The sequence below is a fragment of the Varanus komodoensis genome, unplaced genomic scaffold, assembly GCF_004798865.1.
Source record: "Varanus komodoensis strain SLA01 unplaced genomic scaffold, ASM479886v1 scaffold72, whole genome shotgun sequence".
In the NCBI taxonomy this organism is placed as follows: domain Eukaryota; kingdom Metazoa; phylum Chordata; class Lepidosauria; order Squamata; family Varanidae; genus Varanus; species Varanus komodoensis.
Window position 1 is genome coordinate 892,927 of NW_025336374.1, and position 27,394 is coordinate 920,320.

The following is a 27,394-nucleotide window of genomic DNA, read 5'->3' on the forward strand; positions in this document are numbered from 1 at the left end:
AAGCTAATCGTAAATGTTCCTTTATTATTACATAACTAATTGCATATATATATATAGCTATACAGTGGTACCTCAGCTCACAAACACCTCAGTTCACAACCAAATTGGGTTATGAACAAAAATTTCATAAAAATTTTGGTTCAGGTCGCAAACTCCTCATTGGGTGGTGACCGTGATTGCGGCCGTCTCCCCCCCGCCCCACCCGAGTGGGGAGATGGCCACAATCATGCTGGGGGCAGGGAGGAGATGGCTGAGATTGCGCCCGTGTTTCCTGCATGAGCGCAACCGCAATCTCGGCCATCTCTCCTCCCCCACAGCACGATCGTGCCCGTCTCCCCTCCAAGCACGCCCATCTCCCCCCCCCGCAGTGCGCCTGCATTCCCACCCGTTTCCTGCTCCAGCGTGCCCGTGTTCCCACCTGTCTCTCCCCCCTCCAAGTGCGCCCGCATTCCTGCCTGTCTTTCCCCTCACAGTGCGCCAGGTTGACGGGTGTGTCCAGGGATGATGGGCGCAATTGTGGTCGTGCTGGGGGGGGCAAGGAGATGGCCGCAGTCCTGCTTGGGTGTTGGGGTGGGGGGGGAGATGGCCACAATCTTTGTTGTTCTTTATCACTTTGCTTCACATTTTTCTGATTTAAAAAAAATAGTTACAGCACGGATTAACCTTATTTACATTGAACATTATGGGGAAATTTAACTTGGCTCACGACCAATTTGGGTCATGACCAGAGTCCTGGAACGGGTTAAGTTTGTGAGCCAAGGGACCACTGTACATGTATTTATAGGCTGCCTATAACTGCTGAGGCCTTCCTAGGTAACTTACACCTTTATTATCCCACCTGTATTCTTTCAAGGACTCTAAGTTGTATGCATAGTGCTCCATTTCATTGTATTCCTTATATTCTCAGAGCAACGACTCTGTGGGGTAGGTTGACCTAGAACCCCAGGTTCCCAGTCCAACAGTCAAACCACCACACTGATTCTTTATGTTCCTAAATAAGTTTTTCCCTACCTACTTTCCAAAATATCTGGAGGGTACCAGGTCAAAGAAGGCTATCCTAAAGCAATTTTCCTCCCAACTTTCTATTACTTTGGACCCCCTTCCCCCAAGCTTCAAAATACCTAGAAATTTTATATCTCTACCTCCACCTCAAGTGTCAGAATAGGAGGGGTGGTGTATTGCAGAGGTTGCACCCGTCTCTGCCACAAGGACCCACCTTCTTTCAGGGGATGTTTTCCCACCTTGACATTTTCTGCAGAGTTCTGCAGGCTCTCTGGAGTAGCTGTCAGCTTGATGATGCTAGTGGGTACTCAGGAAAGCCCCTCTAGTACTACTCTCCCACTCTGAAGTGTCTGTCTGCCCTCTTTTTTGAAAGAGAAACAAAAGAGAGGATGAGCAGCAACTCTTAGTCATCTGCCTTTTGGATCATAATGAGAATTCATAGCAAAAGTCAGAGGGCAGTCAGGCTCTCTGGAAGCCAAAAAGAAAATGGGTGGCAGCTCTTAGCTCTAGCTAAAAGGTGAGCAGACCCTCTGCAGAGCTAGGCTAGCAGAGGAAGTGACCAGACTAGCTCTTCAGTCAGGTTGCTTGGCCAGGTCCTTCCTCAGAGCCAGGCATCAGGGAAGGAAATCATATGTCATAGCTTGCTTTCAGGAAGGATGCCCTCAGAACCAGGCTTTTAAGCTAGTGCCAGTAGCTTCCTTTGACAGCTGTGGTTCTTTAAAAATCTGCCTCTCCTCTGGCTCATGTGGCAGTCAGGGCTAGGTATAGAAGGCGCAGGAGCACAGTGTGGCAGGGTAGGGTGGGTGCTCTCCTGCTTCAAGCAGTGGAAGAGTGTGCAGTGACACTAGGAAACAGAAAGAAAGCTGGTGTTATAAGAGATGTGTGCAGCCATTTTCCACTGGTGGCCCTTCCTTGAGCTGGAATAATGCAACCACAGCAGGAAGTAGATTTGTGGTGTTTTTTAAAAAAAATCTTTTGGCTTTTCCATCTTAAGAACCCTGGTTTCGTTGGTTTGTGGGCTAGCAGTGGTTTTAAGTAGGATGTTTTTAGTAATGTTAATTGTCGGTTTTAGGTTGCTTTTAATTGGTGCATCTCGTGCTTTACTATGATGTTGCCTGGGGAGCGTGGGGGTGCCACCATTGGGGTGGTGATGGGCAATAGACGTTATGGCGTTGGGGGTCTAATGGGTCTGCATAGAAGAAGGAGGGACAGATGGTTAACACCTGTCCCTCTTTCTGGTTATTCCCCCAACCGGCAGGTTCCAGGTAGACTTGTCAGCTGCCCCCCCGGGCCTGTCGGTGCTGTTGCTTAATGCCAGGTTGGTCCAAAATAAGGCAACACTCATCCATGATTTGATCATGAATGAGAGGGCCGACCTGGCTTGTATCACAGAGACCTGGGCGGGTGAGGGGGGGGGATGTCGCCCTCTCACAACTGTGCCTGCCCAGGTACCTGGTCCAGCACCGACCACGCCTGGAGGGGAGGGGAGGGGGGGTCGCTCTGGTTTATCGAGCTTCTGTCTCCCTTGTGGGGCTTCCTGTCCTCTCGAGGCTGGGGCTGGAGTGCCTCCACTTGGTGTTGGGTGACCGAGACAGATTGGGGATTCTGTTGGTGCACCCTTCTGCCCAACAGACTCCCTGCCTGAGCTGACGGAGATCGTCTCGGACCTGGTGTTGAGGACTCCCAGGATGTTGGTCCTGGGGGACTTCAATCTCCATGCTGAGACGGTTCTAACCAGGGCGGCTCAGGACTTCATGGCCTCCATGGTGGCCATGGGGCTGTCTCAACACGTCATTGGCCTGACCCATGAACGTGGACACACTCTGGACCTGGTTTTCTCAACTGGGCAGGAAGAGGGTGACCTGAGGGTGAGGAATTTAAGCTTGACGCCCTTGTCATGGTCAGATCACTTCCTCATAAGGTTTGAGCTCGAGAGTGGCCTTTCCCTCTGTAACGGTGCGGACCCGATTGTATTGGTCCGCCCCCGGAGCTGGATGGATCCTGATGGATTCCTGAAAGCTCTGGGAGATTTTCCGGTTGTCAAGGCTGGTGCTCCTGTCGATGCCCTGGTTGAACTGTGGAATGGGGAGATGACCAGGGCTATTGACACGATTGCTCCCAAGCATCCTCTCCCACCTGACAGAGCCCGTTCATCTCCTTGGTATACACCTGAATTACGGGCAATGAAGCAGGTTGGGAGACATCTAGAGCGTAGGTGGAGGAGATCACTGGGTGAATCTGACCGAACACACTTGAGAGCCCATTATCGGACCTATGCTGTGGCGGTGAGAATGGCGAAGAAGAAATTCTTCTCCGCTTCTATTGCCTCCTCACAATGCCGTCCGGCAGAGCTCTTTCGAGTGGTGCAAGGGCTGATACATCCAGGCCCAAAGAAAGATCTCATACCACCCTCAAAGACCCGCTGTGACGACTTTGCCAGGCATTTCAGGGAGAAAATCGCTCAGATTGTCACGAGCTTGACTCTACTATTGAACCAGATTCTACTGAGGAGATGCCAACGACACCGTCGAGTCCGCAATTAATGGATGAATTTCAGTTGTTGCGGCCTGATGATGTGGACAAGGTGCTTGGACAAGTACGTCCTGCCACCTGCTTACTACACCCATGCCCATCCTGGCTACTTAAGAAAGCCAAGGATGGGATTGGCACCTGGATCCTGGAGGTGGTCAACGCCTCTTTAAGAGACGGTCGGGTACCGTCCTTATAATTGATGGCCACCTCTGGATCCTGGAGGTGGTCAACGCCTGGATCCAGAGGTGGCCATCAATTATAGACCGGTGGCCAACATCCCGTTCCTGGGCAAGGTGCTAGAGCGGGTGGTGGCGGGCAACTCCAAGCATTCTTGGATGAAACTGATTATCTGGACCCATTTCAGTCCGGCTTCAGACCCGGGTATGGCACTGAATCTGCCTTGGTCGCCCTGTACGATGACCTGTGCAGGGAGAGAGACAGGGAGTGCGTCCCTGTTGGTTCCCCTGGACCTCTCAGCGGCTTTTGATACCATCAACCATGGTATCCTTCTGAATAAGCTGGCAGGATTGGGAGTTGGAGGCACTGCGTGGCGGTGGTTCCGCTCCTATCTCAACGGCCGATTTCAGAAGGTGGTGCTGGGGGACTATGGCTCTGAGCCATGGCAGTTATGCCATGGAATTCCGCAGGGGTCCATTTTGTCCCCCTTGCTATTCAACATCTACATGAAACCGCTGGGAGAGGTCATCAGGAGGTATGGGCTGCGGAATCATCAGTACGCTGATGATACCCAGCTCTACCTCTCGTTTTCCACCAATCCAGGTGAGGCAGTGGCTGTGCTGAACTGGTGCCTGGCCGAGGTAATGGGCTGGAGGAGGGCCAATAAACTGAAGCTCAGTCCAGACAAGACGGAGGTCCTGTTGGTGGGTGGTTCGGGACTCGGGATGGGGGACTTGGGCCTTGTCCTGAATGGGGTTGCACTCCCTCTGAGGGACAGGGTTCTCAGCTTAGGAATGCTCCTCGACCCTGAGCTGTCTTTAGAAGCCCAGGTGACGGCGGTGGCGAGGAGCGCTTTCCTTCAGCTTCGGCTGATCCATCAGCTGCGTCCCTTCCTGGAGAACGATTGCCTGGCAACAGTGACACACACGTTGGTAACTTCCAGATTAGATTTCTGCAACGCGCTCTATGTGGGGCTACCCTTGAAGTCGGTCTGGATACTTCAATTGGTGCAGAATAGAGCTGCCAGGTTGCTGACGGGGACTGGGTGTTGTTCTCATATAACCCCAGTTCTCCGTCAGCTCCACTGGCTCCTGATTGAAGTCCGGGCCCAATTCAAGGTGTTGGTTATGACCTATAAAGCCCTCAATGGCTTGGGACCTGGGTATCTAAAGGAACACTTGTGTCCATATATGCCCTCCCGCCCCTTGAGATCAGCAACAGATGCCCTTCTCCGGGAACCCTCTGTGAATGATATTAGGAGGGTGAGTACTCGGAGGAGGACTTTCTCTGCGGTGGCGCCCCACCTATGGAATGCGCTCCCCAGAGAGGTCTGCCTGGCGCCATCGTTATTTGTTTCTTGGCACCAGGCTAAGACCTTTTTATTTAAAACTTATTTTAAGTGTTAATTTATTATGGAGGATTTTAAAAAAAAATTTAAGCTGAGATGCACCGGGTTTTAATATTTTTAGTGTATAAATTTTTATATGATTTTGTTTGTTTTTGTTTTTGTTGTGAGCCTCTCCGAGGCTTTGTTGCGACGGGGGCGGCATAGAAATGTTTGAATTAATTAATTAAATTAAGTACCAAAATTATTGGATTCAGGTATGCCCTTTTCAATTTTGCCCATTGCATACTTGCAAGTGCTGCTAAAGTGGTAAAATCCTAAAGCTGCTATTCCCACAGCAACTGAGTCTGCAACTGAGCCAAAATATGTTTTGCCAGTGTAGAACATCTGGAAAAGAGTTGCATGTTCAAAAACACTGTAGGCAAGGTTGAGAAATCAATATGAAAATTACTGTTTGTTTGTTAAATCTGTTCTTTACTTTTACAGAAATCTTTGCAATGGTATCTACCATATATTGTGTTTGGAGTGGCAAGTTTGCTGTCTGGCCTTCTCACTCTGTTATTGCCAGAAACTCTGAACAGTCCACTGCTGGAGACAATATCTGACCTACAGGTTTGTTCATATCGGAGGTTGGGGGATGAAGCCATGACACTACAAGCATTAGAACGTTCACGGGTATGTGTGTATTTTACCCCACCTCCCTCTTGTTATTATAGCTGTCAGGTTGTATAAGGAAGCCTTGTCTCCTCTGGGCTTGTGTGATGTCAGCATCAGATGATAGGCTCCAAGGAGAAGAGATGAAAGATCTTTTCATGGCTTTGCAAGTACTTTAGGAAGAATTAATTGAAATGATGGTTAGAAAAAATTATCATTTAATTTTCTCTTCATTTTTTCCCCTGTGTGAAGTTTGACACCTCAGTTTTCCCAGGTAGCAGCAGGAAAACTTGACATCCACCCATCAATCAGAAGGCAGAACCTAACTGATGAAATTTCAGAGTAGGCAGCTCCTGAATCAACTACCTCTTCTTTAGCAGATAGGCAGAGTTTCTCAGTGGCACTCAGCTTTATACAGGGGCATGCTCCCTTTTTCTTTAGAAACAGAGAAGCCATACTCCTTTCACTTACCTCCTATCCCCATCTTCCAAAAGAATCTTTGGTTGTGGGAAATTACCAAGACACTCTCAATACTAGGACTAGACTGGTGAAAATGGAATCTATTGCAAGAAAAGGCATCACCATTCTGCAGAAACACTACTTTAGCAGGCTGGCTAAATGGTATCTTTTGTTTCTCAGAAGAACTCCCCAATCTGGTTCTGAATAGGTCCCCTTCCAGAAGCAGATTGACTCTCTCCTTCCTCTGTCCCCATAACCAGGAACAAGGAGGTTGAGCCCAGATTGCCATGTCAGTGAAAGTGAGTGGCAGCAGGATTCGTTGTCACCTTGCTGGTTGTCATAGCTGTAGAAATGCTGGTAGGAAGGGGAAAGCCATTGGCACTGTGTGGGTTGAGTGCCTATCCTCCTAGGCTTAGGTGTACAGAAAGATTACTAAGGGAGCAGAAAAGAATAACTAATCCAGCACTGTGAAAGTCATGACACTGTATCCCTGAACATGTCACAAACTATATGGCTCAATTATAATCGGAATCACAAATGTAAACTTACTGTAGCTTGACCAGACTGTTTCATTTCTCATAATAGCAATGACATTTTTTGCAGCTTGTTACAGATTTTTAGAAGCAGCTCACATTAATAGTGACAGTAATGCTTACTACAGCCTTGTGATTTAAGTCTCATTATTATACCCATATTATTGTTGGAAGACCGTAGCTGGGATATAATGGCCTTTCAAAGGCCATCTTTGTTTTCTACTTTCCATCCATAGCTTGGTGAAAAGTCCTGTAATGCTGAGTTTAGTCATTGTCCAAATTGTATCTAAAAGTTATTAAGTTATCTGTGTCATCAGAATTTCATTTTCCTTTTAGTCTGAGCAAGACAGTTCAGCTGGAAGTGGAAGTGAGGATGAAGAATTCTATGATGCCGATGAAGAAACTCAAATGATTAAGTGATGGATGCTAAATATTATGTCATCTTTGAATTATCCAGTCAACTTTAACTGTTGAAACTACAAGAAGCCAGGAACAATAATTGGGCAATATAAATATACTATTATGCCTGCTCTTAGGAGTAAAATTTTCAGAACTTTTGCAATGGAATGAAAATTTGTCGCTGCTGACTGTCCTGGCATATAAGAGTCATTCCTTATTTTGAGGCAAGCAAGTCATTTGTGAGCCATAGGTAAAGGAACACTGGATATGTATCCTCCAATGAATCCATTGTGTAGTAAGATCTCTTCTGCCCGTGGTTGTTTTTTCTTCTTCAAATATGGCATTTATTTGTAAACTGAGAGTAGTGTATTTGTTAAGCTTACAGTTTATTTTATCCTGGTGAAGCTTGACTATGGATGGACATTATTAACAATTTGATAGGAACAAATATGAAATACTGCAAGACAAGACATTTGTGCTGTGAATTCAGTTCCTGCTGGTTCTACATTGTGGAATTTTAATTTCGGGACTTCAGAATCAGTGGACAAAGCATTATTCCACGAAATGCAGTGATACTGCAGAGATTAGAGACCCATAAAATCTTATTTTACAAATTTTAGTTTAATTCTTACCAAAGGTACCACATTAATGCAAGAACCATAATCTCCATTAACCTACTAAGTTCTCATGTTTAATATTTCTTCCCTGTATTTACTGTGTCTCACTTCTCCCTGCTCTGCTTTGAACTATTCCTTTTTTTACAAAAGGGAAAGAAGTGGTACTGTCTTACTGGTAAATTTACATGGGAGTCTAACAAGTGCTAAGTTGGATTCAAGCTCCCTCTCTTTGCCTGATTCTTTACTGTTGATGTCTCATGTTTACAAAGAACTCCTCTGCTCCCCAAAAAAGCATATGGATGTAAGTAGCAGCAGACATTTCCTCCCCCCGGAGAGTGGAGGAGTTATATTAGCGCTATAATCCATGTGGTTCCGTGTCTTCTATGGGAAATCCTGAAAAAATTTCCAGTTCCACAGGCACAACCGTGATCAAAATGCAAGAAAACATGGTGGTACAGAACCTGCCAGTTGCAAGGGCTCTCACTGCTCTCAAGTTGGTGGGTAACTGCTTGCATCTAGCTCTATAACACACACACACCTGGATGCAATATGTTGCTGTCCAATTATTGGAATCATCAGATAACATCTGTTTCTAATTAAGCTCTGCACTTAAATACAAAAGTGTGTAACAATAGCAGGAGGTTGGTAGACATGGTCCAGCATAGGGGTCCCCAACCTGGGACCCCTAAACTTTCTTTGTGGCCCTCCAACAGGCTTGTCCACTGGTATCACCCTCAAGGCATTTTCCCTCAGACCCACACTCTTCTCCCTGCCTCAGACAGCGCCATCCACTGCTGTCTTTCCTGTCCCTTACTCACGCAAACCACAACAGCAACACGGTCTCTTCTGGTCTCCATGGTTCCTCCTGTCAGCCCCCTCTTGGTCTTATCCTCCATAATAGCATTTTGACCATTCTGGGTGCTTTGCTAGTCAGCAGAGCTCAGGTACCCGTATCACTCAGCTTTTTCCCTCTCCCTCTCCATGCATTACCACGTTGAAGGCTATGTATGGAAGGAAGATAAAGCAGATGGCACATGTCACTAATTATTAAGGCAACAAGTTTTGATTTTTTTTCCCTTTCACATTAGATGTGAGCAATGACATAGACACTGCTCAACTACTAATATTTCTCAGGAGAATAGATTCCAACTTCAGAATTACAGAAGAATTTGAAAGGTGCAACAATTGCAGAAAACATTCTTGAAGGTGTATGAATCAGTAAAAAATCCTGGTCTGAGTTGGGATAAATTGAAAAGCATCACAACTAGTGGTGGAAGAAATATGGTGGGAAGTAAATCAGATGTAGTTGAAGAATCAATGAAGAGATACTGAAATTAAATGGTATACTTCCCATGCAATTTCAATGCATCATCTTACTTGTGTAGTAAATTTCTTCAGTGGGAAAGTGTGATGTGTATTCTTGTATCCAGCATTAATTACATCATTGTCAGTTTCAAAATTTTCTCTCAGAGATAGATACAGAATATGGAGATGTACAATGCAGAAGTCGGTTTAGCAGAGGCAAAGTCCTCCACTGTTTTTTTAGCCTTCATCATGAAATTGATGTCATTCTCAAGGGGAAAGGAAAAGGTCAAGAAGTACCTTCTGACCTGGGATGGATTTTTGATTTGACTTTTTAAACTGTTATCACAGAACATTTGAACACATTGAATCTAAAGTTGCAGGGAAAAGGAAAGCTTGTGTGTGACAGGTATTCTGAACTGAAAGCTGTTGAAGCAAACCTAAACCTTTTTGTGAAGTAGTGAAAGTTTTTCAAACGTCTCATACTGAAATGATCTAAAATTTGAGAAGGACCAGAATTTACGATTCTGTGTTGAAAGACACATCAGAGCACTGAACCTATTGCAGGTGGAATTCCAGAACAGATTCACTGATTGCCATAAACATGGAAAGTTTCAGAATCCATTTGGAGTAGCACCAGAAAATGCAAGTAACTTTTTTTTTCAGATGGAACCAATTGATTTGCAAACCACTGATCATCTCAGAGACTTTTACAAAGAAAATAGGCTGTTAGATTTCTGTTGTGGTCTACCTGATATATTTATCAACCTAACAAGATTTGCTGCAGGCATGTTCAGTCTTTAGCATTGTATACATCTGTGAGCAAACTTTTTCCAAGATGAAAATTGTGAAATTCAAGTGTAGGTCAAGACTTACAGATGAGCATTTGCATGACTTTTTAAGAGTGTCTGTCACAAACCTTTATTTGGACATTAATGCCCTGGCTAACAGGAAACAGCCACAAAACTCACACTGACTAGTTAAGCTTGAATAGCTAGCTAAAAAGATTCCATAGTAAAATATTGTTCCAAAATGGATTGCACTCCAACATTTCTGCATTGACCTCTGAATGCTTTATTTTGATCTAAATTGGTAGGTTATGATTTTGTTACATTTTGATTTAAGATGTGGCCCTCTTTAGGCGTTGGGCATTGTAATGCAGCCCTCATGTCCCAGAAGGTTGGGAGCCACTGGTCTAGCAGGTTTTTTTCTTACTTCAGTAACTGCTCCATGATGTGTACAGGACTGTTAAAACAAAGACTGCACGTTTCTGCAAAGCTTATCAATGCCATTCAGTTTCTACAAAGCTAGTATGTGACTTTATTGTGTGTATTTGTGTGTGCCTGTGTCTGTAAAATTGTGCTGGTTGGAATGTACATGCAAAACAGATATAGGAGACCCTCAGAATGGTGATACCTTTAAATAAGTTACAATGTCAGCTGCTGCACTACCTATTGTACTTATGAGTCACTCTTCATCAGGACACGTTTAGGAGAAACTGAATATTTTTCATAATTATAATCACTTTATTGTCTCTGATACTACTTGTTATCTAAAGACAGTACGGAACTTTAGAAGTAGTACAACATTTTATTGTACAAAATTTACATACTGTTTAAGCAGTAGTGAAATGTAGAACTGGTTGGCTTTTGAATTCCAGTGATGGGCATCCTCTTGAGGTGAGGATTAAATTGTTTTGATCAAATGCCTGGAAATGAAGCTTTGATCTGATAATTGTGTATTTTTAGTTCAGTATGTCTAGTATAGGCTAAGGGGCAAGTTAATTTAGGAATTTCTGGCCATTTCAAATTAGTATATATAAAAATTTGATGGGACCGTTATTTCCATGAAAGCAGGTGCATTGCCATTTTTATGTCCTTTAATATACACCACATTTTATTTTGAAACCATTTAAAGAAATGGTGCATTAACTACTATGAGTTGCTGCTATTTTGTCAATTTACTTTCTTTTTTGAGAGAAAGCGTGTCAGCAGGTGAATGAGCTTGCCTTCTACATTTCCTGCCACAGCTAGAATCTCATAGTGAAGAGTTAATTCTAGCCCCATGATGGGGTGATTATTTTCCTGTTCCACTTCACATATTTAAAACCTGTTGCTAATGTGTGATACAGTTTGCCTATCCAAGTGCTTACAATTACAGATTATTGGTTCCTAATGTAGTGAGGCGGAGCATAAATGTCCATAAGCCACTGCAGTCCATATGTCCCGACGGGTTCCAGTCCGTCATCTTTCCTCATCCACCTTGCATTTGTGTAATATAAAAAAGCATGGAAATTGTAGGTTCAGGTCACAGAATCCCAAGCTTCATATATGTACCTTTCATTGTGGGTAGAATTCTGAAGTGTTCTACAGTGTGTTTAAAAGCCATAGAGCAGAACTGTGGCACTGTTTTTCCTTTGAGGCTTCTTACATGGGGAATAATATAACAACCACATGCCAGGAGCCAGGGCTGCACACAGTGAGAACCAAAACTAAGTAGAGCCAACCCTCTCTGTCCCCTTCTCGCTCCCTTCCTCTCTCTCCTCTCTGAATTTGTTTTTCTAGAAATAAAGCTACTTCACTCAGCCATTTGTTTTGCCACCTTGTCTTTGCAGAATCATTTTCTTTTAATGCTACTTTTCATTAGACGATCGATTCTTCCTTAGTTTGTGAGAAAGCTGAGCATATAACTTGAAATAGTTACTGTTTGGAATTTCAGTTCACAGAGGTCTGAGTCTAAGATTACCTCCTTCAAGCAATATCAAACAAATAGAGATCAGGGAACAATGACTTTCCATGGCTTGTACCTGATCCTCAAAGTAAAGCAAAAATACAGTTTTTTCCTCCAATGACTAAGCTGTGCGTGCTTTTTTTAACAAATGTAAATGCAGGATTCTTTTAATTTGGGATTTGGGGTATTTTGAATACAGGGAACATATATGACACTTCTAGCATAAATGTGTCAGTCCAAGCACACTTGTTTATATCTTCTTGTTTTGTAATGGGAAGTCTTCACTTCTTCCTATGTACTGAATTTACATACTGGTTCCATTTCCTTTTAGGGTGTTTTTTCCTCAGATGATTGTGCTCTTGGGTCAGGCGTTTTTCCCTTGTGCCTCTCCTTTATTCCTACATTGTTCTGATTAAATCTACTGACAGTTTGGATCTGACTGTATAACTTTTGACAGTACTAGGCAATTGAAAGTGGTTTGAGAGAAGCTTTGTGTCCCGTGAGCTGTATATACCCTTTGTTCCACTGTTCACCCCTGTTGGACAGGTTTTTGAAACAATACAAAACTCTGCAAAATCTGTTTCACATAGGTGGAAATGGTGTGAAGGTGCATACCATAAGGGGCATCCTGCTTGCAAACCAGTTTTCATTCTGAAAGTAGTGTTTCTAGTCTGAAAAGATATTTATATACATCTGGCTTCGTTTCTGAAAAAAAGAACATAATAGAATCAAAACAGATAAGGGAAATCCTTTCCCTACTGAGAATGCTACTGAACACAGTAAGATGATTACCTTACATATTTAGGGTCATTTTATTTGTGGAGTACCTAGCTTCCAAATAAATATATTTAGGATGCAGCCTGAGCATTTCAAGTATTTGCTTGCATTGGGTAAATTATTTTCAGTTTTAAGCTGTAAACTGCCTTTGGTTTGCACAATTTGTGTGCAGTGTGTTTGAATTGCTTTGTGCCTTTTTCTTTCCTCTTACATCCAATAAAAACAAGGTTACCTGTGATATTGTGCTCCTGGTTTATGCTGATCTACCCATCTGCCTGCTGCCAGCACAGGGTATGATTTCTTGGAGAGGATATTTTTTTTCCCAATGTTGTAGGTAATGACAAGCTGGAAAGCAGTTCCATTTGGAATGGCAGCATCCCAGAGGACTTGGGAAGCTAGAACTGTCAAAGTGAATCAATACCTTCCCCTAGATATGTTGCAAATTGCCACTGGCAGGATCCTGCATCAGCTGGGTAGAATGTGAATATTGAAGGACTAGCACTACTGTTAATAGCTAAGAATTTGTTGGTTTGCACCAGTTTACAAATATCCAGGGAAAGGTTGAAAATTACTGCAGGATTTGTAACACCCTAAAACTTACAACAATCACAAATGTTTTCATATGGCTACTCATTTTCTTAATTGATCATCAAGTAGCCATACATTCGATCAGAGGCTCACGGTTGTTTGTACAATCCATGATGTGCCTCCCAGTCTCTTCATTGGTCTGCTTATTAGCATTCTTTCCAGTCTGCAAACAAGTGTGCTAACATTTACCATAAAATACCAAATTAGTATGCAAAATTGGTTAACTATCATGTACTTTTCAAGCAACCCAAAGAACTATCATTTCAGGGTGCTGAAAATTCTTTTAAGATATGCCTGGTCTCCCTTTCAGATTCATAGTACCTAGAGGTCCATGTAACAAGGCAATTATTATCTGTAACATAGGTTTTGCAGGGCTTTCAGTTTTCACTTCATTGAGTCCAGATATTTTTAATGCATTTTGTACAGTAAAAGTCCACTAAATACAAAAGTGTAGCACACCAGTGTAGTTTAATGCAACATATGTTTAACTCAAGATTTCATTATCTCTCCTCTAAATTATAGATATTGGCTGAACCCACACATCACAACAAGCTGTGCTGAAAATAGTTTCATTTACTGTTTTTGCCCTCTGAGAAATTTAAACCAATCATTGTAGCTTCCAAATTTCTACAGATAGATATAAATCAGTATATCTGTATTTTTGTAGATTTGTGTTTTATAAGCCTGAGCCCACATCTTTTAAGTGTTTAGCAATGCTGCTGTCATATTACGATCATACTGGCTAAACTCAGCAATCTTATTTTGGACTAACCTACATTTCTGGACCTTTTTCAAATTCAGCACCATGTACAATATCATTATTATTATTATTATTATTATTATTATTATTATTATTATTATAACATTTCTGTGCCGCCCCTTGCCGAAACCTCGGGGCGGCTTACAACACAATAAAATACATTGACATACAATAGAACAATATATTGCAGTAATTGAAGTGGGGGATTAGAGGAGTGCAGATAACTGTCGCAGGACACTTTTATTTAATTAGGGCTTCCTAAATCTCAAAAGAATGTAGTCACTCTATTCCATCAAAAGAATAACAATCAGAATTCTTGCCCAGACCACATGAGGTGCCATTGCCTGCTCATTCCATGGCTCTTTTACTTTCAAGTAAGCAAGCAACTACTTACAAGCAAGTAGTAGCAGAGATGAGGAGAATGAGAAGTAATAATAGTGGGAAGGTAGCCTCATTGAGGGATGAACCCACTGAATGTTCTTGCGTGGAGCTAGCACCATTAAACTCTGCCCTTTGTGTTTAAGTTCATGATCTCACTCAACTTTGTCATTGTGCCTGCAGTTCAATGTTGCATCTTCCAAAGTGGTTGCAAAGCCTCTAGGCCTTTCTCAAAAGATTCTCCACCACCACCCAAGAAGATAACTTACACAGTTACTGACACCATGGCAGTAAAATCTGTATGGCATCCTGCATGCGTGCACGTGTGTGTGTGTGTGTGTGTGTGAAAAAGCAGCAGCTGTAGCAACTGATGGAGTTGACAGATATTGATTTAATAGGATGCGCAGCAATGAAGAAATAGTATGATTTGGCCTTTTTTGCTGTCATCATGAATCAGCATCAGCAGTGCAAAGCTTCTGTTTCCAAACATCTATCCCATGACCAAGCCAATCATTAAAAAACAAAACAATCCACAGCATAGCCTCCAAACAGCCAGGTCAAGCATATTTCATTTACATTATATAAGGAAGTGCAAGGTCTCTGAGAGGACACATGTTTTAACCCATGAGACCTGGTCCAGCCAAGGCACCTCACTTTAGGTTTAACAATACTCAGGAAAAAGCAAAGCCACCTGGGTCAAAGATGATACACAGTTTATTAAAAACCATGATGAAATGTGGATACAGATACAAACAAGTGTAGGAAGTTTATACTCCCCTTATCTGTAGCCATATTATTTCCCCAAATAAGCCAGAGGATCCTCCTAGGTTGGGCTTCCAAAGTTGTCTATGCAAGTAATGCATTAATTTCTCTCTCCAGGCCAAGAATGAAGGGTGATGTCTCTTGCAACAGATTTTATACATTTCTTCTCTCCCTCTGTTTCAGAAGCTGTCAGTACACACCATCTCTACCCTGCACCTTTCCTGGGAGACAGGGGAGGGATGAAGCTGCTTCCACAAAGCAAACAGTCTCATTCCCAGATGAATAGCAGCCTCATGTACAGAATGACCGAGAAAGGCAGTTCCAAGGCCATTATTTCTTGTGTTCTTCCTAACTAGGTGAAGGTCCTAAAGGCTAGACATGGCTCCAGGAAATTATGCTGTCTTTTGAACTCTGGGAAAGTTCATCTACTACCTGTCGAACCCTAGTAACACTTTTGTTTTTCTTTAGGTAGAACCCATGCAATATAACACATTACATAGAAACTATCAGTGCTAAAAGCTGCACCTCTCCTGTCTTTCAGACTGTCAAAGGACCCTCATTGGAATTATTCCTTTCTCCCCTAAGGACAAGACTGGTATAGAATCAACCAACCACGCTGTAATACCAACTGAAAAGCACATGACTTTCTGTTACTGAATGTATTGTCTGGAAACCTGTGGCAGAAAACTGAAACTGAAGGTTAATGTCATCCCTTGGGCTCAAAATTCAGTAGCCTAACAAAAAATAACTTTAAAGGATTATAATATTTATTATATTTATATCCTGCCCTTTTTGCATTCAAGGAAGTCAAGGTAGCTTACATAATTCTCCTCTCACTCTTATCCTCATAACAACAACCCTGTGAAGTACATTGCGTTGAGAGTCTGTGACTGTCCCAAAGTCACCCAGCTAGCTCCATGGGAACTAGAGCAGGGACTAGAAACCATATCTTCTGAGTCCCAGTCCCTTAATCTTAAGCACTACACCACACTGGCTATTTCAAAATAGCAAGATATTGGAGTAAGGTGGACATTGACTGTTCAGAGGCATTGTCTGAAGTACCGTATTCAAATTTTCTGACAATATCTTGTTTTTTGTTTTTTTTAAAGGCAAGTGAATGAGGTATCTCTGGGGAATCTGTTCTCTGAGCTGCAGCACAAAGATGAGATAAATTCCTGTATGACACTTTGAAGGGAGAACAAAATGCAAATGTACAAACAAAAAGGGAAAATGTTATGGGAGATGTTAAGAAATGGTGAATGCAGGTACCCTGGGAGTATACAATCAAAAGAACATCACAGTTTATTCAGACATACAGGAAAAAAATACATGCAGCATGTAGGTAGCCCTTGAGTGAACTGCAAAGATAGAGTCCACACAGGATGCTTTTATAACCTGTCAGTTATGTACACAGTTTCAGGGATGGGAGGATCATGTAGGCAGTTTACTAGAAGCACATGAGAGTTAACAGGGTTGGAAGAAGCTTCAGGACAGGAACATGTTCACATATCTAAGCTTTCTGTGAGGAGCAAAACTTTCTACGTGGTTTCCTGATCAGATCAGGATTCCACCTTAAGAAGCCTGAAACTATTATTACAGTGTACGCTTACAGCAGCCATAACATGGCAGAGCTTTCACTCATTTTGTCCTGACAAGAAAAGAAAGCAGCCAAAAGGAAACCTCTTTCTTTAAGCCCAACATGTTTCCAGGACGATCTTATAGGATGTATATGCTGCAAGACAACTTCGGTGGCAGCTGTCTTCAACACACCATTTCACTTTTCTGCAGACATATTCCATATGAACTTCCAATAGGAAGTTGTCTTACCAAGCTAACTTGATCTAGCTTGGTATGGTCTACAGTGGCAGCAACTCTCCAGGGAATCAAACAGGATTCTTCCCCCAGCCCCCAGTACAACTTGGAGTTTAAGGGATTAAACCTGGAACCTTTTGCATCCAAAACATGAACTGTGCCCTTCCACAGTGGTGTAGTACCATTATGTGTACAGCAGTTGTAGGGTTCAGTTTGGAATGAAGCCCATTATGACATCAGATATGATGGTGGAACCCAATATTGCCTCCTAGGGTAACTGGTAAACTACCAGTTGGGCAACCTGAGTAAGTTTAACTCACTTTTTTGCCCTACAGTATGCATCCAAAATTAAGAAAACTCAACATTAAGAAAACTAAGATCATGGCATCCGGTCCTCTCACTTCCTAGCAAATAGATGGGGAAGAAATGGAGGTAGTGACAGATTTTATTTTCCTGAGCTCCAAGATCACCACAGATGGGGACTGCAGCCAAGAAATTAAAAAACGCTTGCTCCTGGGGAGGAAAGCTATGGCAAATCTAGATAGCGTACTAAAAAGCAGAGACATCACCCTGCCAATAAAAGTGTGTATAGTCAAAGCTATGTTTTTTCCAGTTATAATGTATGGCTGTGAAAATTGGACCATAAGGAAAACTGAGCGCTGAAGAATTGGTGGAGCCAAAGCTGCTTTTAGTAAAAGGAAAAGGCAGTAAGAGATACACTCATGTTTGCCTTGTTTGTTACAGAGTATTCATCAGGCACAATAATAGTACATTAATGAATTAAGGACTATTCCAATACCATTTTTTTGTTTTGTTAATTTCTTTCCTACATGTTTGTCACTTCTCTTACTTTTGTACACTTTTCAGTTGTAAGAGTTCCTTTTACAACTCTCTGTTCTGCTTTGCCAACTTTCCTTAGCAGACTCAGTCCTACGTTTCCTCCATGTGTGTGACTCTTTACTATCTCCATTTCCCCCACCAAGACATTTCAATAATTAGGGCAGGAACCCATGGATTTTTTTCTTTTATATTTCCATAAAATCAAAGAATAATAGAATTGGAAGAAGCCAAGAAGGCCATCAAATCCAACCCCCTGCTCAGTGCAGGACTCCAGATTAAACTATCCATCTCAGATGACTGTCCAGTTGCATCTTGAATGCCTCCAATGTGGGAGAGCCCACAACCTCCCTGGGTAATTGTTTCCATTGCCATTCTGCTCTAGCAGTCATGAAAATTTTCATAATATCTAGCCAAAATCTGGCTTCCTTTAATTTGAGCTTGTTCTTCCATGTTCACTCTGGGATGTTATAGAAAAGATCCTGTCATTTCTCTTTCAAGTATTTGAAGAGTACTATCATATTTCCCTTCAGTCTTCTCTTCTCAAGGTTAAACATTTCCAGTTCTTTCACTCCTTTCTCATAAGGCTGTGTTTCCAGAATCTGGATCATCCTTGTTGCCCTCCTCTGAACCCTTTCCAGCTTGTCTGCAACTTTTTAAAACTGTGAGGCCCAAAACTAGACACAGTACTCCAGATGAGGCCTACCTAGTGCTGAGTTGGGGTGGAGGGGGAACTAATACATTAGGTGATTTGGAAGTTATACTTGTATTAATATAGCCCAAAATGGCATTTTCCCTTTTTCAGGCACATCACACTGCAGAATTATATTGAAGTTGTGATCAACAATTCCAAGATCCTTCTTACTTGGAGTATTGTTCAGTCTAGTATACCCAATCTTTAATCATGCATTTGGTTCCTTTTATTAGGTGCAGAACTTGCCATTTCTCCCTATCAAATTTCATCCTGTTGATTTCAGTACAGCACTTCAACTTATCAAAACTCTGGATGTTGTTTCTGTCTTCCAGAGCATTAACTATCTCACCCAATTTTGTGTCAGCTGCAAATCTGATAAGTATACCTTGCACCTCTGTGTAAAGGCAAAGTCATTAGTAAAAATGTTGAAGAATACTAGTCCCAGGACTCAACCCTGTGATACCCCATCTGTTACCTCTCCCCAATTTGAAAAGGTGCTATTAATGTGCGTTCTTTGAGTCCAATTCTGTACCAAAGTGTGGTTCCTCCTGGTAGTTGTTTGAACTAGCCCAATTTTAGCTAGCTTGCTAATCAGGAAATTGTGGGGCATTTGGTTGAAATTCTTGCTGAAGTCAAGGTATACTATGTCCACAGCATTCCTACAGTCCAGTGGGGAGGTTACACAATTAAAAAACAAAATCAGATTAGACTGACGAGTTTGTTCTAAACAAGTCCATGGTGGCTTCTAGTAATCACTGCATTGTTTTCAAGGTGTTTGCAGAATGACTGCTTTATTATCTGAATTTTCTCAGAGATTGATGTTAGATTGGCCTACAGTTCTCAGATTCTTCTTCTTTTTCCTTTCCTAAAGATAGAAACAGCATTAACAATTCTCCAGTCATCTGGCTTGTCACCTGTCCTTCATGATTTTCCATAGACAGTGCTTCTGAGAGTTCGTCTGCCACCTTCTTTATTACTCTAGGGTGGAGTTCATTGAGCCCGGAAATTTGCCTATCAATCTCAAGCTGCCATCTACTTTTCCTTCATCAGGAAATTCATTGATCCTCTTTTGGGAGGACTGAACCAAATTAGGAATTAAGCACTTTTCTTTGTCATCTGTTATCATTTTGCCATTTTCACTAAGTTGCTGAACCCCCATTTCTTTCCTCTGCCTTTTATTATGGACATATCTGAAGAAGGCTTTTATGTTGCTTTTAGCATCCCTTGTTAACCCCAGTTCAGAATTCCTAGCTTTTTCACCTTTCTGATACCATCTCTGCAATTCCATGCTAGCTGCTTGTTCTCTTCCATGGTGGCCTGGCCTTCCTTCCACTTCCTACATGTCCTTTTTTCCACATTGTCTTGAAGTTTTTTTGTGAAGCCATATAGGCTTCTTCTCTTGTCCTCTACCTATTTCTCCTTGTTGGAATTTGTTTGTAATTGTGCCTTTAGGATTTCCTTTAAAAAAATCCCCACCCATCTTGGACTCCTTTTCTCATTACACTTACTTACCACAGGACTTTGCCTATCCTTGTTCTGAATTCATTTAAATTTCCTAAAATCCAGGGTACATGTGTGACTACATTTGACTTTTGCTTCCTTTAGAATCAAGAATTCAAGTATGTCATGGTCACTTTTCCCTAGAATTTCTGTAACTGCCACCTTGCCCTCTAGGCCTTCTGTGTTGGTTAGAATCAAGCCAAGGGTAGTGGTTCCTCTTGTTCCTTCCTCCACTTTCTGTTAGGGGAGGTTAATCCAGATACTATCATCATCCTGTATTTTTGTGCAGAGAGAAGTATCTTTAATACATAGGGTGAGTCTGCCTCCCTTTCTTTTCCAAGTTATTTCCTTTAGCTGCTGAAGGAAGTCATCCTACCAAGTTTCAGTTACACTTATCAGGTCACATTCACCCTCATGTTCCTCAGAGTCCAAGTTCATTTTGTTTGTTTCCCATACTCTGGGCATTATTATATAAACACTGAAGACTGCATGCTTTATACTCTAGCTTTCTTCCTGCATTTTTGGAAGACTATTATTGGGTGCTATTCGAACTGCTCTCTCTCTATTGTGGTGCTTAAGCCTTTATTTATTTATTTATTTATTTATTTATTTATTTGTGGATTTATATCCTGCCTTTTTTCCTACAAAGGGCTCAAGGCAGCTTGCATCTCCTCCTCCATCTTATCCCCACAACAACAACCCTATGAGGTAGGTTGGGCTGAGAGTCTGTGACTGGCCCAAAGTCACCCAGTTGGCTCCATGGCTGAGCGGGGACTAGAACCCAGGTTGTCTGAGTCCCAGTCCCATGCTCTTCACCACTACACCACACTGGCTTTATCCATTGTTATTCCCCTGTAGGATTCAGTTTAAGCCTTTCCGGTAAACTTCATGCTATGGCCAAACACATTCTGTCCAGCCCTGGTAAGGGGCAACTCATCAGTCTAGCTTCCAGGAAGTGTAGCCCATGGTTCCAAAATCGAAATCTCTCACATTGGTACCACCTTTGTAGTCAATCATTCACCTGGAGTACTTTTCTGTACTTGTATATTCCTCCTCCAAGCACAAGAAAAATGGGAAAGAAAACTGTCTGGCCTCTAGAGTTCTTGACCCTCCTTCCATAAGCTTTGAAGTCTGACGTGATTTCTTCAGAGCTCCACTTGGCAGTTCAGTTTGTTCCCAAATGTATAAGAAGGAAGCGATATGTGTCAGTGGGCGTTATGAGCTTTAATAATCCTTCAGTTACATAACTTATCTGTCTTCCAGGGAGACAGCATACCTGACAAGTTCACAGGTTTTCACAACAAGCATGTGTTTCCATCCCATGCCAGAGGGAGTATCCCACACCTAACACCCTTATTGTTCTTGTGTGCCTTAATGTAATTGCCACCGCTGGGTTGACCTTCAACCTCTTGCTCATTGTTGCCTGAGATAACTTGAAGTTCTTCCTCTGCAAGCCACCATCCAGTCTCATCCTCAAGTACCTGAGAGTGGTTCCATCGTTCCACTGCTTCCCCTGTGGAAAGTACCTTGTAGTTCTTTTGCTCCTGTCACCCTTTCCCAGGGAGTTTCTTCCCCGTTTTCCTTTCCCTCAGGATTCTTCTCCTCTGCCTCAGCTTGCAGTTGCTGTTCTTGCTCCTGTACTACACTTAGCTGTTGCAGTTCCACCACTCTGTCTACACCCTCTTCATCCTCTCTAATTCCCTTGAGGGTGAGTACCTGCTGCTCTAGAGCTCTCACTTTTTCTTCTAACAGGGCTACTAAATTTGTACTTGTTGCACATGTAGGCCATGTTGACCTCGGGCAAGAAAACAAACATTGCAGAGACCTTGCAGATCACCATCACTGCAGAATCTTCTTGGGTCTTTCTTTCTGCTACCTTTTTGATTCTACATCGCTGGTCCTTTGCTTTCTGCTGTCTTCCCTGAAACTTAACAACAAGGTCTCCTTTGCTGCTGCCTTTGTCTCCTCTTCCACTACAGCTTCACCACCAAACTCCTGCTAGCACACCCTGTTTGCTTGCTCTCTGGGAGCTTGTTTGTTTATATATAATAGACCAACTGAGGCAGCATCCTCTGATCTGCTCCGCTAGAAGTTAAGGTTTTGTATGATTTATTTCATGTATGTCCTGCCTTTTTTTCTCCAAGGAACTGCCAGGACAAAATGAGTGAAAGCTCTGTCATAATATGGCTGCTGAAAGTCTGACATTGTGAGATCACCTTTACACTTAAGATCCTGATTCGATTAGGAAACCAAGTTGCAAGTCTTGCTCCCTAGATGTGCCTTAGATGTGCTAATAATAGAATCATAGAATAGTAGAGTTGGAAGAGGCCAGAAGGCCATTGGGTCCAACCCCCGCTGTTGCTGGACACTAAGTTACATGATCCCATTCAGACGACTGCTTTTTGAATGTCTGCAGTGGGAAGGAATCCACAAATTCCTCAGGTAATAGGTTCCATTGTAGTACTGCTCTGACAGTGAAACAATTCTTCCTGGTGTCTAGTCTAAATCTGGTTTTTTTTTTAAACTTAAGTCCATTTTTGCATGGCCTGCTCTCTAGAACGAACGAGAAGAGATCCTGTCCTCCTTCCTCTTTGTGACAGACTTTCAGGTACTAGTAGAGTGCTATCATAGCTCCCCTCAGTCTTCTTTTTCTGAGGTTGAACATTCCCAGTTCTCTCAGTCTTTCCTCAGAGGGCTTTGCCTCCAGTCCCTGAATCATCCTTGTTACACTCCTCTGTACCCCTTCTAGCTTTTCTGCATTTTTAAAAAAAGCTTAGGTGCCCAGAACTGGACACAGTACTCATGGTGAGTATATTTGTCCTGAAAAATTTCCCTTTTGTATCTGTCTTAATTCATTCAACCCATATTGTTTTACTCTCATGTGCCTCTAGCAAACATCCTATGCAGTCCAGCACCTGATCCTGTACCCTCCCCAAAACTGTGTATGTGACTGATAGGTTATAAAAGAATCCTTTACAGACTCCAACTTTTTAGTCCCCCTGGGAGCTTCCTACATGCTGCATGTATTTCCTTTACGTCTGAATAAACTGTAAATGTTCTTTTGATTGTACACACCCAGCATACCTTCTCACTCTGGTTTTTTTGTGAGAACCCAAGATAGCTTATTTTCATTCTACTATTATTACATTAAATTTATATTCCACCTTTTTTCCTCTTGCAGGGAATCCAAGGTGACTTGTGCTAAAAACACTCTTTCCTTTCCTTCGGAAGAGAAAAATATTCCAAGAATGCGGAGAGTTCTTTTTGAAACTTTATTGCAATAAAGGGAGCCAGAATGGTTTCCTTCCCTTCTTCCAACTCCCCAAGCACATGTTTACCTTCCAAACTTATGCCTTCTCCCTGTCGCTTTGTCCCTCCTCCTTTCCTCTCATTGGCTAGGGTACTGGGAGTGTACAATCTTTTCCATCCACCTACTCCACGCTGCTCCAATTCTGGCCCTCCTCTCCCACTTCGTCCCTCCCTGGTGAATTACGATAGGCTCATTTTGCCCTGCCAGGCGTGTCAGTCAATATTCCTGAAGTCATTGAGCAAGCACTCAGCCATTTTGTCTATGTGCCAATTCCCTCACACTCTGTGCTATCTGATCTCAGCCCCCCTCCTTAAGGAATTTCCTTTGTTACCCTTTTTTTCCTTCCTGTTTCCTTGTTTCAAATCATCCCTTTATCCCTATCAATTTGCATAGTGCTTCTCCACTTTACTTGATCCTTACAACATCAACCATGTGAAGTAGGTTAGGCTGAGAGTGAGTAACTGGCCTAAAGTTACTCAGGGAGCTTTGTGGCTGAAGCAGGACTAGAACTAGGATCTCACAGGTCCCCAGTCCAGCACTCCAATCACCACATCATACTGGCTCCCAGTAGTCTGGCTTGACTGACCCTGTTTTAGCATCTGTTATATCAGTACTGCTTCCACTAGTACTGGCAGCAGTGCTTGCATTACTCACCTTTAAAAGGGTGAAGGAAATGACAGAATCTCGATTGTCAATTCACAAGGAATAAACATTTGAATCCACAGGGAAGGTATAATTGTCTTGAACTTTTGCCATTTTACTGAAAATGTGCAACCCAGTTCCTGCAGTCACTAATGACAGCATGCTCCTGGGTAGGGGATGAAACCAATGACAAGCTTCCAGAACATATAAAGAGTGTTTTATAGGTTCTGAGTCACAGCAGCAGGCCAGATGTTGACACAGAATGGGGACTTAGTCAAAAGAATGTGAGAGATCTGCAGAAGAGACTTAATGCAATAGCATTGATTGCAGGAGATTAACATAACTATCCTCCTTCATGGATCACTGCCTTGTGGTGACGGGGCTTGCGTAGCTCAATGAAGCTATGAGCTATGCCGTGCAGGGCCACCCAAGACGGACAGGTTATAGCAGAGAGCTCTGACAAAACATGATCCACTGGAGAAGGAAATGGCAACCCACTCCAGTATCCTTGCCATGAAAACCCCACGGACAGTACCAAAAGGCAAAAAGATATGATGGCGGAAGATGAGCCCCTCAGGTTGGAAGGTGTCCAATGTGCTACTGGGAAAGAGCGGAGGGCTAGTACTAATAGCACCAGAAAGAATGAAGTGACTGGGTCAAAGCCAAAAGAACACTCAGTTGCTGATGTATCTGGTGGTGAAAGGAGAGTTCGATGCTGTAAAGATCTATACTGCATAGGAACCTGGAATGTAAGATCTATGAATCTAGGCAAGCTGGATGTGGTGAAACAAGAGATGACAAGACTGAACATCGACATCTTAGGAATCAGTGAACTAAAATGCACAGGAATGGGTGAATTTAATTCAGATGACCATTAGGTATACTACTGTGGGCAAGAATCCTTCAGAAGAAATGGAATAGCCTTCATAGTCAATAAAAGAGTAGGAAAAGCAGTACTGGGATACAATCTCCAAAATGACAGAATGATCTCAGTTGGAATCCAAGGCAAACCATTCAACTTTATTTATTTATTTATTTATTTATTTATTTATTTATTTATTAAAACATCACAATAGTTCAAGTCTAAGCCTCAACCACTGGTGCTGAAAAGGCTGAAGTTGACTGGTTTTATGAAGGCCTACAACACCTTCTAGAATTAACACGAAAAAATGATGTCCTTATCATCATGGGGGATTGGAATGCTAAAGTAGGAAGACAAAAGATAACCAGAATAACAGGCAAGTTTGGCCTTGGAGTACAAAATGAAGCAGGGCACAGGCTGGTAGAATTTTGTCAAGAGAATATGATGGTCATAACAAACACTCTTTTCCAACAACCAAAGAGAGGATTCTAAACATGGACATCACTAGACGGTCAACACAGAAATCAGATTGACTATGTGCTCTGCAGCCAAAGATGGAGAAGCTCTATACAGTCAGTAAAAACTAGACCAGGAGCTGACTGTGGCTCTAGGCTTAAATTGAAGAAAGTAGTGTCATGCCTGATGCCCCGACAGAGGCAGCACCTCACGAGGAGGATTTATGCTTGAGACCCTGTACCCAAATGTCTCTCCCACAACCCAGCTTGGGAATGGCTGAGCAGATAGCCGTACCTCATCCTGACCCTTTGCCCATTGAGCAAACAGCCGAGCCTGCATCAAAGCAAGAGAGCTCCGAGGGAAAAGGCACTATGAGTTCTGCTCCTGGAGAGCCTGAGCAGACTGCCCCCCTTCCTCCTGACACTGAACTTCCTGAGCATGACACAGGAGACACAGGAGGCGGAGTAGACCTTTCCCGCGCGACTTATATAGACGTTCTCTGCTCAGATTGGAGCAAAAGCAGGCTTTGTCCCGCCTCAGGGAGGAAAGGTGGGACCAAGACAGCTAGTCCCTGAGAGAGTCACTAAGGAGTTAGCATCTGCATTGTAAAAATCTTTTCAGTAGAGCTTATCTGTAGAGTTGTAAATCTTGTAGATAAGTAGCAATAAAAGACTTTAGTTTTATTGCTTGCGAAGGTGTGGGTCATTCAAAACAAGTAGGGAAAAGCACTAGCCCACTCAGGTATGACCTAAATCATATCTCTGATGAATATACAGTAGAGGTGACAAACAGATTTAAGGAATTAGATCTGATAGAGTGCCTGAAGAACTATGGATGGAGGTTTGCAACATTGTACAAGAGGTAGCAACTAAAACGATCCCAAAGAAAAAGAAATGCAAGAAAGTGAAATGGCTGTCTGAGGAAGCTTTACAAATAGCTGAGGAAAGAAGGGAAGCGAAAGGCAAGGGAGAAAGGGAAAGATACACCCAATTGAATGCAGAATTCCAGAGAATACCTAGAAGAGATAAGAATGCCTTCTTAAATGAACAGTGCAAAGAAATAGAAGAAAACAATAGAATAGGGAGGACCCGAGATCTCTTCAAGAAAATTGGAGATATGGGCATGATAAAGGACCAAAATGGCAGGGAAGTAACAGAGGCAGAAGAGATTAAGAAGAGATGGCAAGATTACACAGAGGAACTATACAAGAAAGAGCTTAACGTCCCTGACAACCATGATGGGGTGATCACTGACCTCGAGCCAGACATCCTGGAATGTGAAGTCAAATGGGCCTTAGGAAGTCTGAGCAACAACAGAGCTAGTGGAGGTGACAGTATTCCAGCTGAGCTATTCAAAAACTTTAAAAGACGATGCAGCAAAAGTGCTACACTCAATATGCCAGCAAATTTGGAAAACTCAACAGTGGCCACAGGATTGGAAAAGGTCAGTTTACATTCCCATTCCAAAGAAGGGCAATGCCAAAGAATGTTCAAACTACCGCACCATTGCACTAATTTCACATGCTAGCAAAGTTATGATCAAAATCCTACAAGCTAGGCTCCAGATGTATGCGGACCAAGAACTACCAGAAGTACAGGCAGGATTTCGAAGACGGAGAGGAACTAGAGATCAAATTGCCAACATACACTGGATCATGGCGAAAGCTAGGGAGTTCCAGAAAAACATCTGCTTCATTGACTATGCTAAAGCCTTTGATTGTGTGGATCACAACAAATTGTGGCAAGTTCTTAAAGAGATGGGAGTACCTGACCATCTTATTTGTCTCTTGAGAAACCTCAAGGTCAAGGTCAAGAAGGTCAAGAAGGACCTTCTTGCAGGTCAAGAAGCAACAGTGAGAACTGGGCACGGAACCACTGATCGGTTCAAAATTGAGAAAGGAGTTTGGCTGTATACTGTCGCCCTGCCTATTTAACTTATATGCAGAGCATATCATGAGAAAGGTGGGCCTAGATGAATCACCAGTTGGAATTAAGATTTCTGGGAGAAATATCAACAACCTCAGCTATGCAGATGATACCACTCTCATGGCAGTAAGTGAAGAGGAACTAAAGAGCCTCTTGATGCGGGTGAAGGAGGAGAGCGCAAAAGTTGGCTTGAAACTCAACATTAAGAAAACTAAGATCATGGCATCTGGTCCTATCACTTCCTGGCAAATAGATGGGGAAGAAATGGAGGTAGTGACAGATTTTATTTTCCTGGGCTCCAAGATCACTGCAGGCGGGGACTGCAGCCAAGAAATTAAAAG

General features: G+C 42.7%; 1 protein-coding gene across 5 annotated transcripts in view; it reads left to right on the forward strand.

The window, feature by feature from the left end:
• SLC22A15 (solute carrier family 22 member 15) overlaps positions 1 to 8,536 on the forward strand; it is a 64,359-nt gene extending 55,823 nt beyond the window's left edge. For 3 of the 5 annotated variants that reach the window (XM_044452452.1, XM_044452455.1, XM_044452454.1), the window contains exons 11-12: positions 5,543 to 5,731; positions 7,039 to 8,536. In XM_044452452.1, the coding sequence (XP_044308387.1) occupies positions 5,543 to 5,731; positions 7,039 to 7,122 (273 nt within the window). In that variant the 3' untranslated portion in view covers positions 7,123 to 8,536. Of the gene's footprint in view, positions 1 to 5,542; positions 5,732 to 5,772; positions 5,911 to 7,038 lie in introns of all 5 variants that reach the window. The other 2 variants (XM_044452453.1, XM_044452456.1) reach the window with 2 other exon arrangements.
• The last annotated feature ends 18,858 nt before the right edge of the window (positions 8,537 to 27,394 follow it).